Source organism: Dermacentor albipictus, chromosome 4 (genome assembly GCF_038994185.2).
Source record: "Dermacentor albipictus isolate Rhodes 1998 colony chromosome 4, USDA_Dalb.pri_finalv2, whole genome shotgun sequence".
NCBI lineage: Eukaryota > Metazoa > Arthropoda > Arachnida > Ixodida > Ixodidae > Dermacentor > Dermacentor albipictus.
In genome coordinates, this window is record NC_091824.1 from 301,904 (window position 1) to 318,468 (window position 16,565).

A 16,565-nucleotide genomic window follows, 5' to 3' on the forward strand; every position below is an offset into this window, starting at 1 on the left:
CAGCCATCACTGCATGAGATTCAGACAATTGGAAGGAGTAGTGATACATTGCACGGTTGGCTTGGCCGGCAGATGTCAGCCATTACTGCATGAGATTCAGACAATTGGAAGGACTAGTGATACATTGCATGGTTGGCTTGGTCGGCAGATGTCAACAATTACTGCGGGAGATTCAGAAAATTGGAAGTCATGATACACTCGCAAGAGAACCTTTGGAGGCATATCACATAGAAGAGAGAGACACGAGTTGCATTAGTGATACGCCTGTTTTTCTGTGTGGAAACGAGATACACCAGGTAAAACGTCACTGTAGTCATTCTAGAGCACACTGATGCACGCATGCGCATTTGTTTTTATTTAGTAGTACGGCAGGCCAATACCTTGGCCCAAGCAGGAGGGGCATTACAGCAAACAAAAAGAAAATACAGACAGGAGCAAATGTTGCATAAAATGAACCTAATGCATAAAAAGATGCAGGAATCACACCTCTACAGCACTAAATTCACAAAAAAATACTTTTCCAATGCAGCCATCAAATCGCCTGACTCAAATACACCGATGGGAAGTGAATTACACTCGTTCACCCTTGGAAGAGAAACCATACTTGTAAGCGTTTGTTCTAGCGAAAATTGGCGCAAGCAAATATTCTTGACTGTGGCGTGTTCTTTTCGCAGTAGGCTGACACACAGAAGTGGGTAACGCCATCTTTTTTCCAGAGAGAGTATTGTGTAGTAGTGCACAGCGATTAATTTTTGTGCGTGTTGGTGGTGTCTGTATTCTGCTTTGTAACATTAATTGAGACGGGGAATCTTTGCTGGCATATTTTTCGTATATAAATCTCACAAATTTTCTCCGGACTCGCTCGAGTTCCATAATGTCACTTTTATTATGCGGGTCCCAGACTTCAGCAGCATATTCTAATTTAGATCTCACTATTACATTGTAGGCTAATATTTTAGTCCTTATAGGCGCGTGTTTAAGCTTCCTTTTTACGAACCACAGTTTCTTTAATGCCGCTGAGCAGATATCGAGATATGTGTTGACCATGTGATTTTATTGGTAAGAGTAACTCCAAGATATTTATATTTTACGACTTCGGTGACAGCTTTGTTTTCAAGCTGGTTATGAAATTTGCTGGGAGGTTTGTTTTCTTGTTACGTGTAAAAGGACGGTTTTTTCCGCATTGAGCTGCATTCCCCAATTCGAACACAATCCAGAGATTGCAATGAGGCATCTCTGCAACACATCATAATCATCATGGGATACAATTTCCTTGACGATAACACTGTCATCAGCGTATAACCGGGTGGATATATTGGCAGGAATAACATAAATCTTATAATTGACACAAAATAAAAATAACAAAGGCTCTTACAGACAGCCTTGTGGAACTCCTGAGGTGACCTGACGGGCACTAAAACTACAATTCAGAACATCAAGAAACTGTTCCCTATCTTTCAGGCACGCATGAATCCACTGTACAATACAAAGCAAATTCAAATTTTTTCTCATTTATATAGTAACTTACTATGGACTACCACAGCCACCGTAGTCCTCCCTAAAGAAAGCAAGAAAATACCAATAAAGAAAGGCGTCAGGCAAGGAGATACGATCTCTCCAATGCTATTCACAGCGTGTCTGCAGGAGGCACTCAGAGACCTGGGTTAGGAAGAATTGGGGATAAGAGTTAATGGAGAATACATTAGTAACTTGCGATTCGCTGATGATATTGCCTTGCTTAGTAACTCAGGGGACCGATTGCAATGCGTGCTCACCGACCTGGAGAGGCAAAGCACAAGGGTGGGTCTGAAATTAACCTGCAGAAAACTAAAGTAATGTTTAACAGTCTTCGGAAGAGAACAGCAATTTGCAATAGGCAGCGAGACACTGGAAGCGGTAACGGAATGCATCTACTTAGGGCAGGTAGTGACGGCGGATCCGGATCATGAGACGGAAATAATCAGAAGAATAAGAATGGGCCGGGGTGCGTTTGGCAGGCATTCTCAGATTATGAACAGCAGGTCGCCATTATTCCTCAAGAGAAAAGTGTGTGATAGCTGTGTCTTACCAGTACTCACCTACGGGGCAGAAACCTGGAGGCTTACGAAAAGGGTTCTACTGAAATTGAGGACGACGCACCGAGCTGTGGAAAGAAGAATGATGGGTTTAACGTTAAGGGATAAGAAAAGAGCAGATTGGGTGAGGGAACAAAGGCGAGTTAATGACATCTTAGTTGAAATCAAGAAAAAGAAGTGGGCATGGCCAGGACATGTAATGAGGAGGGAAGCTAACCGATGGTCATTAAGCGTTACGGACTGGATTCCAAGGGAAGGGAAGCGTAGCTGGGGGCGGCAAAAAGTTAGGTGGGTGGATTAGATTAAGAAGTAGAAACATGGCCACAATTAGTACATGACCGGGGTAGTTGGAGAAGTAGGAGAGAGGCATTTGCCCTGCAGTGGGCGTAGCCAGGCTGACGATGATGATGAGTATGGGGAACCCTATTAAGGGAACAGGGTAGGCAAAGTTTCCGAAAAAAATCGATTTTTTGTTTTTGTGTAATTTAAAATCTCTATTCATTCCTTAACATGGTCCAGTGTTTCATTTGCACGCACGCGAAATATTTGCCTCAAAATCAACATTTTTCGAAGCCTAGGCAGCATCCAGCCGCGCCCCCTTTGACACATTCTCGGGATCTCTGCCTCTCCTAAACTGAAAAATATAAAAATTTTTCACCGCCTATTTTTTGTCACGTTTAGCAGAATGGCTGTCACTCATCTGGAAGCAGTGAAAACTTAGCTAGCATATTTCACTTAGCCAAATGAATTTTAAGACGCAACTGGATTACTCGCAAGGCGCGGCGTTTTGCTCATGCTTCGGCGTGTTTTCGCGGACAACCGAATTTGTTTATACTTTGGTGCTGGTTATTTAGTGGTAATGCAATGACGAAGCCAAAGAAGTGCTTTAAGAAACGTCTCTTGCACGGAAACCGGCATAAGTCGATCTCCAATGACGCCCATTCTCCGCAACACAATCCAGGAGTGGGCGCCGCGGCCACCACGTACGCGTCTGCATCGAAGCTTTCGCACTCGGCGGAACGCTTTAAGCGGAACGCTGGTGTTTCAGCAGCTCTCAAAGCTTGAGCTTCTCCAGAAATGTCTTCATGGAAAAACTCAGAACGCGAATGAGGCGTTCAACAACGTTGTATGGGAGCGCGCTCCGAAGAATGTCCTTCTTGTCCTCAAGACGCTGAGCATAGCGACAATGGATGATGTGCTAACTTTAATGACCGCAGAATTGCTCGAACCTACATTTTGAGGTCATTCGGAGTTTCTCCAGGACGGTTCACAGTCCAGTGGTTGCGCGAATCTTACCGGTGACGACTGTACTTTGCAGAGAGGGCTACACGACTGGTCACTTAGGAGGTCTCGAAAACGAGGCAGCTAGCACAGAAAAGAACTGTTGACGATGGAGGGGACTACCAGGCTGGTGGCTATTGAAAAAATGCGCCAGAGTTTGTTTCTATAGTCCTATATTGCAATAAAGCTCTTTCTTCCACTTCAAAGCCAATTATCTCAAAACACCAAATTTTGCTGCATTTGACCCTTTTTTTCAGAAACTACAAGAGCTAGGGAGATAATATTTTCCAGATATTGAGCAAACATTGCAGGTAGTCTACTGAACCAGGATTATAAATATTCTTACAGGGGATTTTTTTTACAGGCTATTTACTGCAGATTTTGCCTCTAAAATTTGGTGGGTCCAGTAAAAAAAAGAAAACAAAAAACTAATCTTTTGAAAAAAATAATCCTGGTTCAGTAACACTACCTAACATTGCTGATTACAATTCTACCTAAGTTAATGTTCTAACCCCAGCAGATCATGAGAAAAAGGGTCACGAACATGGGCTAAAATGCATGGCAAGAATAGGACCTACCCTGTCCGCTTAAGTGTTTTGCTAAAGTCCAGAAAGAGCACATCTATTTGTCCAGATAAATCAAGTATTTGAGAAAGTTCATGCACGGTTGTTATTAGCTGAGTCACCGTGGAGAGTCCTTTTCCGAAACCATGCTGAAAAGGTGATAGTATGTTATGATCTTCCAAGAACCCTTGTATGAAACCAGCAAGATTATGTTGCAATAGCTTCCAACTCGTGCTAGTAATAGATGCAAGCCGGTAGTTTGAAACTTTGAAAGCGTTTCCTTTCTTGTGTACCGGCACAACAGGCGCTTTGCGCCAGTCTGCACATATTTCTCCCAATTTTAAGGATAACTGAAAAAAATCTGAAATACCGATATTTGTTGGGCGTATTGCCTCAAGAAAGCATTTCGAATGTTATCAGTACCAGCAGATCTTTTCATATTTATATTTAGAAGCAGCTCCAGGACACCCTCAGGAGTGATTAAAATGTCATCTATCGATGGGCTGTATATGTGCTTGAAAGCTCAGTCTGTTCGCGATCCGCAAACACATTCGAAAATAAGCATTAAAATGTTCTGCATTGCTATGCGCATCTTCTATTTTAATTCCATGAACTTTAATGCTCTCTATCTGCTGTTTCCTTTGGCTTAGGTGTAACCAAACATTTTTCGGATCACTAGAAAGAAATTATTCAATACTCGTGATATAGAACCTATCTCTGGCCAAATTTACCTTTATCAGTAATTCTTATTTCAGATGCTCATCTGCGCGGTCGTCGTTTTGTCCCTCTTTCTCAGTCGTTTAATTTTACGTTTGGCTTGGATAATTTACCAATTTATCGACGGATTGAGCCGTGATTTTCGAACAGCTTTGGAGGGCACAAACTTTTCAGTACAGTACTTTACAGTATTCTGAAATCGCTTCCATGAGAGCTCAACATTATTATCAACTATTTTAAGATCTGTATCTAGATAATGTATGACTGCTACATCATCGGCCTTAGTAAAATATCTAATTGATTTTACAGTTTTAAGACTTCGATGCATTTTCGCTGGCACATCCACAAAAAAGATATATGCTTGTGATCATATGTGCCAGGCTCGACCACCGCTGTTCCGCCAAAAAATATTTCGCTCAAGAGCAGAAGATCCAGAACATTATTTCCCTGGGTATCATTGTTAATACCCCGCTGCAGGTTAAGATGGAGCATAATGTCTATCGCCAAGTCACCAGAACCCGATGAACCATAATTTAAGTGATACCAGGTTAAACATGGCAGGTTAAGCTCACCTGTTATTATCAAGTTTTTTCCTCTCAGTCTTAAAAGATGGTCACAGAATTTATGCTTATATGAGTCGTCGGCCCCTGTAGCTCGATATACAGAACATAAGAAAAACGACATTCCCCAGATAGACACCTTGAAGAACAAACTTTCGTGTCCCATGGTTCGATTATGAAAGTCGGATTTCATTGCGACTGCAATGCCGCCACCGAGAGAACCTCCTTCTATACATCTTTTTTATACAGGTGATAGCCTGGTGGAACAATTTCATCGTCGTGAATGTCTTCATGCAACCAAGTTTCGAAAATGACGCGAGCATGGGGATCATATAACAAAACCAAATCTTCTAACTTACCTATTTTATTTACGATACTTCTGGCATTGAACGAAAGAAGCCGAAGCTGATGTACATACACGCGCTAGCTTTTGGTCACTGAGCAGTTCGTTCCAGATTTTTGTTTGCGGCGCCGTGAGCTGTCAGTTGCAGCAATCCTTTTTCACCAGTTCGAGGCATCATCGCAAGAAAAGTACTGGTCATCAATTCGGAGCTTGTCGTGTATCAGCTGGACCCTCTTCCGCTATATTTATTTGTCTTTGCACTATTCCAAAGCAATTTGCGTTTCCACTGCGTGTCAGCGCAGTAATCACCCTGGATATAAATATCTGTCCCTTTTAGTTTGCGTGCATTCTGCATGATTGAATGTTTTCTCGCGTAGTCCTGAAAATACACGATAATCGGCTTGCTCTCGAAATTCTTCTCTAGCCTATGTATTCTAGCCGCCGAAGTACAGCTCACGCCCATTTTTTTTTCAAGAAGCAATTTGTTTATAACTTTATTGCGTAACAATGATGCGGTTTCGTTGGGAATATCTGGAATGCCAAAAACTATCAGGTTTGGCCACCTGCTGCGATCTTCCAGGTTGATCAGATTGGCTTTCTGTGATTTGAGCATCTCTTTTATTTTGCCTACAGTTCCGACCAAGCTAGAATCTGCGCTCGTATTTGTTTTTACGTGTTCTTCCAACTGAAACGCTTCTAAAAACTATTTAGAGCTTCTTGCGTAGTCTCAAGGCGCGTTTTCAAGGCCGATATATCATTTCTTAGTGTCTGTTGTCCATTCATCAATGATTTAAGCATTTCTTCAACAGTTGGCCCAGGCTTTACCTCGACGTCGCCACACATAATCAATTTGCAGGAACAAAAACAATCAAAACCTCTACTTATACAAACTTTGGGGCACGACGGAACCACTAAAAACGTATTATCACTACGTAACAAACAGTTGTGACCAACCTGAATGAAGAAAATGCATCGCATGGTGAATGACCTGCGCCAAGCGCTTTCGCCGTGCCCGCTGAAAATCCTCGGGGGTGTTGGGCTGCTGAGCACGAGGTCGCGGGATCGAATCCCGGCCCGGGCGGCCGCATTTCGATGGGGGCAAAATGCGAAAACACCCGTGTACTTAGATTTAGGTGCACGTTAAAGAACCCCAGGTGATCGAAATTTCCGGAGTCCTCCACTACGGCGTGCCTCATATTCAGAAAGTGGTTTTGGCACGTAAAACCCCATGTTTAATTTTTATTTTTTTAACATGAAGCTCATGTGTGGGTGTGAGCAGAAATAAGCATTCTTCAAACAGATCTAACAGATCTTTGGCGTACCTAGACAGGAACGTCATGTGACGAATGGGCAACACAAAAATCGAAAAAGTATTTCGTTATGCCGATTATTTTTTGGTCTGGTAATCCTCGGGTCTGGTAGAGTCTTTATAAGGATAGAGGCTGGTGGCGTCACGAATCCATGGCTTGGACGAAGGGGCGGGTCGCTGATAACGCCGTGTATCCGAGCTTCATCGCTGATGTCGCTTGATGTTGTTGAAACCGGCGTTATCGTAGCCGCTAGCAAAGCGTCGTGCGCTGTCAGCAACAGAGCCTGTACGAAGAAAACGCATCACATGGTGAATGACCTGCGCCAAGTGCTTTCGCCGTGTCCACTGAAAATCCTCGGGTTTGGTAGAGTCTTTATGAGGGTTAAGGCTGGTGACGTCACGAATCCGTGGCTTGGACGAAAGGGCGGGTCGGTAATAACGCCGTGTATCCGAGCTTCATCGCCGATGTCGCTTGATGTTGTTGAAACAGGCGTTAGCGTGGCCACTGGCGAAACCTCTTGCGCTGTCAGTAACAGAGCCTGTACGAAGAAAACGCATCGCATGGTGAATGACCTGCGCCAAGCGCTTTTGCCGTGCCCACTGGAATTCTCCCTGCTCTACTGTAAGAATAAGACAGTTATAGTTGAGCGCTCGACCTATCGTTTCCTACTTTTCTTCCTAAGTCTTTATTTCCTGTTTGCGCAACAATGTATTAATCAGTACATGTGAATGTTGCCACGTCAATAATTTCAATTTACGTCGCAAGGCTAATGTTTCTAGTTTTCGTTTGCAGCTTCACTGTCCAACCACCTTTACAGTGTGGATTAGTGACCTTTTTTTTCAGCAGTGTATAACCCAGTGGATGGAGATGTAGGTAATGTAACATTTGATACGTCACTTTAATAAGTAAATCATAATGAGCTAGCATTTCAGTGGAGATTACAACATTGACTTATTAACTCCATCTGTATCGCATAAAGTCATAACGGTGCTGGTTCCTCGTAGATTCAATAAAGTCATTAATACGCCTGCACGTGTTTTCCGCATGTAAGCTCCGTGGTAGACCTCTTGAAAACTAATCTCGCTCCTAATGACGTTGTAAATGGAGTCCTTGCGTCGCAGCTTAGCGATTACAAGCCTATGTTTATTTAGTATCTTTGTTTGCAAGAAAAGAAACAAAGCTATACCTGATGATCGAAAGATAAAAAAAAACCATTAGTATGCATAAACTTGAATCATTTCGCGCTACATTAAGAGATGTTAATTGGGATGAAGTGTACAGCTAACGAACACGTGAGTAAGCCTGTTATCCCAACTATCGCACTGAAAAAAAATCAAAATCTCGGAAACCTTTGACCGGAAATAGAAACCTTTGGGCAAGTAGGTTCGTGTAGTATTTGAGGTGATAGCGCTGTATTCACACTGACATGAAAGGCAACAGGAGATGCACTGTCAAATGATTTTATTTCAGAAGCGTGTGGTACTTATATAGACAAACCGAATACAAGGTATTCTTATACAAGAATACAAACAATATTTTGTATTAGGTTTGTCGATATAATTACCGCGCCCCTGTGAAATACATGGGGTTGATAGCGAGCGTATCTCCTGTCGTCTTGCTTGTCTCGCTATGCCGCCATTCCCTCTGGTCGGGGGACCTTGTAGCGCCCGTCGACGCCGCAATGCGAGAAGGGCCAAGGTCGGCGCTCTGCAGCCGACACCTTGGCGCCGGATGCGAAAGAAGAGAATTTCATTTTTCTCGGCTCATTTTTGAATGTTGGAGACAGAAAACTTGCCATCTTGCTTGAGGAAACTGTTCTAGATATGTTGAAGATTATTGGGTGTGCATGAAAGAAAACCACAGCGAACCAGTTAGCGAGACACTGTTATAACCATGTTCAAGAAAACGCATGAAGGTCGACAATTGACGCCCGGAACTCCTTCCGTAGGGCGCTTGCAGTACCTTGACGGAGACACGTCTCGGCGGCTCCAACACGTGCTACAATACTAGAGGAGAGAAAAATCTTGCGATATGACTCTCGCCATTCGAAAATCATAAAAAAGGAGCATCGTCAAGGCTTGCATCGATCAAGCAGTTGAAAAACCATGCCGCCATGCTGTGGGAGAGAGCACTGATTTGCAATTAAGCCGCTTAAGGAAACAGTGGGTACCCCAAAAGCATGGTGGTGCAAATGTGCGAAAACATGTTGCCGGAAATCGGGGCCAACAAAGAAAAGGCAGAAATCACCAGAACAAAAGAAACTGAAAGAATGCGTGGTGCTGCCTTACACGCATGGCTGTCCCGTAGAATAAAAAAGACAGCCCAACGCCATGGCATTCAGTACGGTTCTCCGCTCCACAAAAACTAAAGGCATGTGCAAGAGGCTGAACGCTGCATCCAAAGAAAAAAACAAGTGTTACATTGTGCCCGACTGAGCACGCGAGAAAGCACACGGAATGCGCTACTTCAGTGGTTTACCAGATCCCACTTGATTAGGGGAAAGTGCACATTGGGCAAACCGGACGCTGTCTACGCGACAGGTTACGGGAGCACAAATACACGTGCCCGCTCGTGACAGCACCTAGCAACTTGGCTGCGCACTACAAACAGTGCAAATGCTCTCCGCTACTAGAAATAATCGTGGCCATGGCACATGAAAAACAAAAACGGAGTGAGAAATATGGGACGCACTTGGGATGACAAAAGAAAAAGTGGAAGCACTCTGTCCATCATCGTCATCGAAGCTAAGGTCGAGTTTGCCAGCACGAACGGGTGCAAGTGGACGATGTTTCTCCGGCCTATTGCACCATCACTGTCGCCTTGTCATATATTTTCATATCTCCGTGCGCCCCCCTCCCCACATCACCATATATATGTAAGCGTGTTCTTAAGCAGTATCAAACAAGTTTGTAGTCTGCACCACGTACGTCCACGTTTTGTTCCTTATTTGAAGGAAAAAAACAGTCAAAAACACAAAGGACAAGAGAAGAGGTTCACACCACAACTACTGGACTATCTATCAACTTAGCTTTATTAGAAACGGCGTAGTCCCTGCAAGGCTAGCACAGCATGCGCAACCATATCATCGCTAATCACAGAGCATGAAAAGACAAGATATCGTACCTATCGTCACCGACCTAGAAATGCAAATTCCTTATCAAGTAAGCGCACCGAGATTGTACTAATGCAGTCGTCGCCTAATAAGCTGATGTAGCACGCTTCTAGGATTTCTCGCTCTTCTTTGCCCTTGCCCCTACCAAGAATCATTACATTGCTGAACAAAGGGTAATAACCACATTCATTGCAATGGCGAGGCAACTTTGCACCTTTATCTGACCCCAGGGAGGAAAGGTGCTCACGCAGGTAGTCACTAATACATCGACCGGTTTGGCCTATCTAAAATATTTCGCATGTGAGAGGGAACTTACTCACAACCCCTGCGACTCATGCCGTAAAACGGTTTTCATGCTGCGTTGTGCAAACGTGGTTCCTTGTCCCGCCTCAAGAAATGCGCGAGCACAAACCCGAGAGCTTACAAGGGGCAGAAAACACAGCACTTACTCCCTGCTTGGCGGCAACCTTCTTGATGTTGTGGCTCACTTTATGCACATACGGCCTGACTTCAAGTTTCCTACGTTCAGTTGCCCCACCATCTATCAGCTTCATACGTTCCTCCTTTAGCCTTTGAAGGAGCGATTCAGCCACCGCTTTCAAAAGGGGCGGAGGGAACCCTGCGGCTTCTAAACGTTGGAATTGTGCGTCAAAGCTACTTTTAACAGCGTGGTGACTGCTTCTTTCGAGTGCATTACGGAAACAATTCATTGCAATCCCTCTTTTTACAATCTTCGAATGTGCAGACCCAAATAGTAAAAGAGCTTTCTTGCTTCTAGGTGAGACCATCCAGCATGAATGCCCGTCATCAAAGAATGTTGGTTGCAGTTCTAGGAATCTCACGGAATGATTGCTAGGAAGTTCATGAGTGAAACTAAGAGTGCGTGAAGCAGCTTTAAAAGCAGTCAATACATCGTCTACTGCCGCGGGCAGAGTGTCAATAGCTAAAAGCTCTAAATGTACTAAAAAATCGTCCACATACCTAAACACTTTGCACTCACGCTTGCTCTGAAGGAAGCCTTGAAGTCTGGCAAAGCACTGGAGCAACACTAGAGCCAATACATATTCCTTTTTTTCTGAAGCAACAAGGAGCCTTGTTGCACGCTACCGGAACGAGCGGGGTCTCAAAGATGCCCATTCTGCTGAAGGTTTTCCTGTTTTGAATGTTTCCCTTGGAATGCAGCGATTTCCGGCCGGCCGAGCCCGCCCAGGCACTACCTTTCTGCGACATGGACTGCCGGTTTCCCTAACATCGCCCGACGAACAGCAATGGCACTCTGCATGCACCTGTTCTTGGCATCGACAACTTCTTCGCCTGGCAACCAAGCGCTACTATCAGCGCTCGTGATCCGCCTGGTCTACATAAACTGCCGCCGTCCGGGGGCCAGTTGGGGCATGCTACCGCAACGAGCGGGGTCTCAAAGATGCCCATTCTGCTGCAGGTTAGTTACCCCCCGAACGCGAAATGCATTCGATGTAATGATTCTTTCTTATTTGCGGTGTCGTGCCCCCTGGACGCCCTTGATGGTTGGCGGTGGCTGTTGGGCCCGACGCTTTGTTCTTTCTGTATCAATGGCCATCTAGTTTTTCTTTTACTTGTTTTGTCTGGCGACATTGAAGTGAACCCTGGACCCCCAACTCTTCAGTCCATATCAGATGCCATTGCCCGAATGGAGCTCTCGCAAAACACCATGTTGTCCGAACTTGCTTTGATCCGTTCTGCTCAGACAAATATAGAAAAAATTGTCAGTGGTCTCTGCAGCCGTGTTGATGTACTAGAAAAAAAAAAGTTGAAGTCTTCCAATCCGCTGACCAACCCACCGCTAATCCTGTCCTTGAAGAGCTGTCCTCAGAAATCAAGGAGCTTGCAGGGAAATGGGACGATTCAGAGAACCGCCTTCGCCGAAACAACCTGTTGTTTTTCGGAATTACAGACGCCAGTGGCGAAACGTGGGCAAAGTCTGAGTCGCATATTACATCATTCTGTGCGGAGCACCTTGAAGTAACAATCTCGTGCTCTGATATCGAGCGAGCTCACAGGCTTGGTCGTTATTACGATATTAAACAACGTCCCATTATAGTCAAGCTAAGCAGCTTTAAAACTAAATCGAATATTTTGTCTGCTGGATCTAAACTGAAGGACACGTCATTTTCAATTCGAGAAGATTATTTTACACGTGTACGCAAAGCTCGAGCTAAGTTACACGCATATGGCCTCAATAGTAACTTGCCTTTTAGGATCCATTTTGATGAGCTAGTAATTGGTAACAAGCAGTACACTTACGATGCCGGATCTGATTCTGTAGTCGAATGGAAAATATACGTTTTACCGCGGATTCCAAGGCTTCAACAGCTAACATCGTATCGGCCAGTACATCGCCCTGTCAGCGCACCTGCAGACCAAACAATATCGGCTCTACTTACCGATATCCGTAGCTACTTTCCTAAAAGGGAACGTATCGAAGCCAATCTAGAAGATAACATTACTGACATCGCTGTTTTTACAGAAACATGGCTAACCCCTGATATATCATCCGATGAGCTACTAACTAATATGCCATTTTCTGTGCAAAGACGTGACAGGGTCGGACGGAAAGGTGGTGGTGTTCTAGTTTTCGTGAATCCTAACTTACCTTCCTCTGCGCTCGATATTGAATGCCACCACGAAATTCTCTGCGTGAACATATTTCTCCCTGGAAGCACTAACACACTCATCGCTTGCTATTGCGCGCCTGACTGTGCCATTTCCTTTGTGGAAGAACTTCACACTGTCCTTCTCGGTTTGCACAACCGCTTTCCTAGAGCCAACGTTATTCTCTGCGGTGATTTCAATTACCCTGATATAAACTGGGGTACTTTATGCGCTACTTCTGGCCAACCCAAATAATTCCTCGATCTTGTACTTACGTATAATCTTACACAGACAGTCATATGCCAACTAGGATCAACAACACCCTTGGCCTAGTTTTTGTTTCGCACCCAGAAATGGTCCACTCAATGCCTCATGCTCACGGTCTCAGCGATCACAATATAATTTTATTTAACCTATCAGTGTCGAAGCCTCCCCGTAAGCCTTCCACTAAAGTTATCCGTGATTATAACAAAGCAGATTTCACTACTATGAACGCTGCACTCACGAATCTTTTGCACACCTTTACACAGCTCGCTACTTCCCGGACTGTTAACCAAAACTGGTAAATATTCAAGCGCAAACTCTTGGCACTAATTGAAGCCTGTGTTCCAGTCATTTACATTCGTGGCGACGCTGGTAAACCCTGATTCAGTAGTGCCCTAACGAAGCTATCCCGGAAGAAAAAAACGTCTTTTTCGCATAGCTAGGCGTTCTAGTTCAGCCCTCAGGTGGGAAAAATGCTTCACATGTCTCAAAGAGTATACAAGCCTCTTGAAGACCTCCAAAAAGAAATTCTTTCATCAGGATGTACTGAACATAATGAGCAATGACCATAATGACCATCTACTTCAGAAGAAAATATAAGCGCTAGCTCAAGCACTCACTTCACACGGTCCGGCGCGGATTGGTCAAGCCGTAATCAGCGAGAACCGCGTCGCCTTGCAGGCGGCACAGAGAACGTGGGTTGGTGCGCTCCCAGAGGTCGGGTGAATAACGTCGACCGCGACCCTGTCCCTCTACTTGTCGGAGCCTCTACAGCGTCCGAGACAAAAAACTTATAAACAAGGGTGATCAGTCCGACCCGAAGACCACAACTGAGACTATTTATTTAACTTGCTCTAGCCTACTTCACATTCCTGTGAAAGTGGGAAACAGACATATGATGGCTTTGGTTGACAGCGGTGCTTCTGTGTCTATAATAAATGCCAAGCTGGTAGATGCAAGTCACCTGCATTGTAGAAGAGTACTACGGGTGCAATGCTACGATGGAAAAGTGGCAATGCATAATCAATGGGCATCAGTAAACATCGATTTCCAAGGTCATGAAATAGGGAGTGAAGTACTGGTGATTGAGGGGGTGACGTACGACTTTCTGCTACCCAGACCAGATATAAAGAAACTAAAAATCAACGTATACTGGGACGATGTGGTTTTAGTGGAAGGACTGTCAAGGTAAGAGACACAGCCGGATCGAAAACATAACCTGCGAGTTGTCAACTGCGTGCAGGATATTGCAACGACCTATCCTGAACTGGTATGCCTAGGAAGCTATCCACAAACGATGACGTCACACAAGGTGCCTTTCGAACTAACTGACAAGACCGTCATCCGAAAATCACCTTATAACATGTCAAGAGAGCGCAAGATATGGTTGAAGAAGGAATTGCAGGAGATGCTAGACGCCAATATAATCCGGCCTTCAGTGTCACCCTTCGCCTCTCCCATAACTATTGCGCCGAAAGAAGATAGAACTTTCAGACTGTGCAAGATTACAGGGTTCTCAATCGACAGACAAAACTTATACCATTTCCCATGCCGAAGATAGACACGATTATAGATGAGACAGGTGGTTGCCGAAGTTTTTCACGTATTGACTTGTGCAATGGTTTCTGGCAGATTTCACTAACCGAAGAAACAAAAATGTACACTGATTTTATCACGCCCTTCGACATGTACGAGTATAACCGGCTTCCTTTCGGCTGGAAAAACTCGCCAGCATGGTTCCAGAAGATTATGAACGAAGTCCTGAAGCTTTTCCTAGGTGTCTTTTGTAACGTGTACATAGACGATATTATTGTCTTCTCCAAAACAGAGGCGGAGCATAAGGAACACCTGTCACAGGTATTAAATGCCTTGAGCTTGGCACACCTCAAGGTTAATTTCAAGAAAAGTGCGTTCTTTCAAAGAAAAGTTGTGTTTCTTGGAAGTGTATTTGATGGGACTACCAAAAGCACGAAACAGGAGTCCGTCGAGAGGATATCCCAACTGGTAAAACCACATGACGTGCACTCATTGCGTGTGTTTTTGGGATTAGCAGGACATTTCAGACCCTTCATAAAAGACTTTGCCATAAAAACATGATGCCTCACGCGCCTAAGGCAGAAAGAAGTTTCATTTGAGTGGGATGAGGAATGTGAGAGAGCCTACCGTGATTTGGTGCACAGAATCTCTGCTGACCCTATTCTACGCATACCAGATTTCACTTTACCCTTTGAACTGAACACCGGCGCCTCACACTATGGGACAGGTGTAGTCTTGTACCAGAAATGTCCAGAAGCATCCGACCGAGAAAAGCGATACGTAGTAGGTTTCTACAGCTACACCCTCAAGCCACCTGAAGTCAACTACACCACTACTGAAAAGGAAGCTCTTGCAGTCCTTAAAGCAATTCAGTACTTCCGCACCAACCTAGAAGGTGCGAAGTTTACTTTGTTCACCGATTACCAGGCCCTCCGTCATCTCTTGAATAAGACCCAACCTAAGGGACGTATCGCCAGATGGGTGAACTACTTGCAGCAGTTCAATTTCACCATCTCCCACAGACCTGGACCCCTTTTGACTGATGCAGATGCATTGTCTAGACTGATGATACAGGCCACCAACGAACAATCGGAAGAAATCAAGGAAATTAAGTTGTGGGAAGGCACTGAACAATTGATTTTTATGGAAGGTCGCTATCACGTCCCGCCAACGCTGGTTTCCACGGTGCTTTATTTGTACCACGATAGCCCAGAATCTGGAGGACACGGCGGATTTTGGCGCACCTACAACAAGCTAGTCAGGAGACTTGCGTGTCCTCACATGAAAGAAGACGTCAATCAATACCTTCGTTCATGCCACATTTGTCAAGTCAACAAAGTGAAATATAAGCAGCCTATGGACACCATGATACGGACACCCTGCTCGGCTCTTCGTCATTGGAAATACTATCCCGTAGCAATATCTTGCCATTCGAAGGTGCCTTTTGAAGTTATACACCTGGATTTCGCCGAGCTAAATAAGAAACGAGAACGAGTCCGAAAAACGCAAGCTTTTCTTCTGGCCATAGATGAATGCACCAGGATGGTCGCGGCACGGGCAGGAAAAGCAGATGCGAATAGTGTCATCGCCCTTCTCGAACGGGATATGCTTAGGACAACCAGGACGACTGTATGTGACAATGGTGCAGCGTTCAAGAGTGAAAAACTAGCAAGATGGGCTCGAGACCACAGTATATCAATCCAATTCTGTGCGCTATACCATCCCGCGGCGAATGGGCTTGCAGAGCGTGCTATACGAGATGTGAAGCAATACATCAGGATGTACGATAGTTTCCCTGGTGGATGGAAATGCTCTTTAGAAGCAGCTGTAAGACATCACAATCGCTCCTACACCAGTGGCTTGGGATGCAGCCCGCAGTTCGCTTCTTCAGGAGAGACCCCTATTCTTCAAGCGGACCTTGAACTGGGGCTGTTAGACAATCTCAAGATCGTCGAGGAAAGGAAACAAAAATCACAGGAGGAGAGGTACCGTAAACGAATGAAAAAAAAATTTTGACAAGAGACATTGCTCAGCTATCCCAGACATTCAAGTCACCGACCTCATCCTAGTTAGGAAAGGAGTAAGAGAATCCAGTGCCAGATTTTATGGTCCTTACTCTGTGACAAAGACAGCCACTCAGAAAGGAATATTGAAGACTGTGTGGTACATTGCC

At 44.7% G+C, this 16,565-nt stretch overlaps 2 protein-coding genes across 5 annotated transcripts in view; one reads left to right on the plus strand and one right to left on the minus strand.

Moving 5' to 3' along the window:
• The window catches only part of LOC135896268 (carboxypeptidase N subunit 2-like), a 490,754-nt gene that overhangs the window by 237,952 nt on the left and 236,237 nt on the right, over window positions 1–16,565 (minus strand). The window lies entirely within an intron of this gene.
• LOC135896275 (uncharacterized) overlaps window positions 1–16,565 on the plus strand; it is a 244,086-nt gene that overhangs the window by 61,496 nt on the left and 166,025 nt on the right. For both annotated transcript variants that reach the window (XM_070536773.1, XM_070536772.1), the window contains exon 3: window positions 11,144–11,402. In XM_070536773.1, the coding sequence (XP_070392874.1) occupies window positions 11,144–11,308 (165 nt within the window). In that variant the 3' untranslated portion in view covers window positions 11,309–11,402. The remainder of the gene's footprint in view (window positions 1–11,143; window positions 11,403–16,565) is intronic.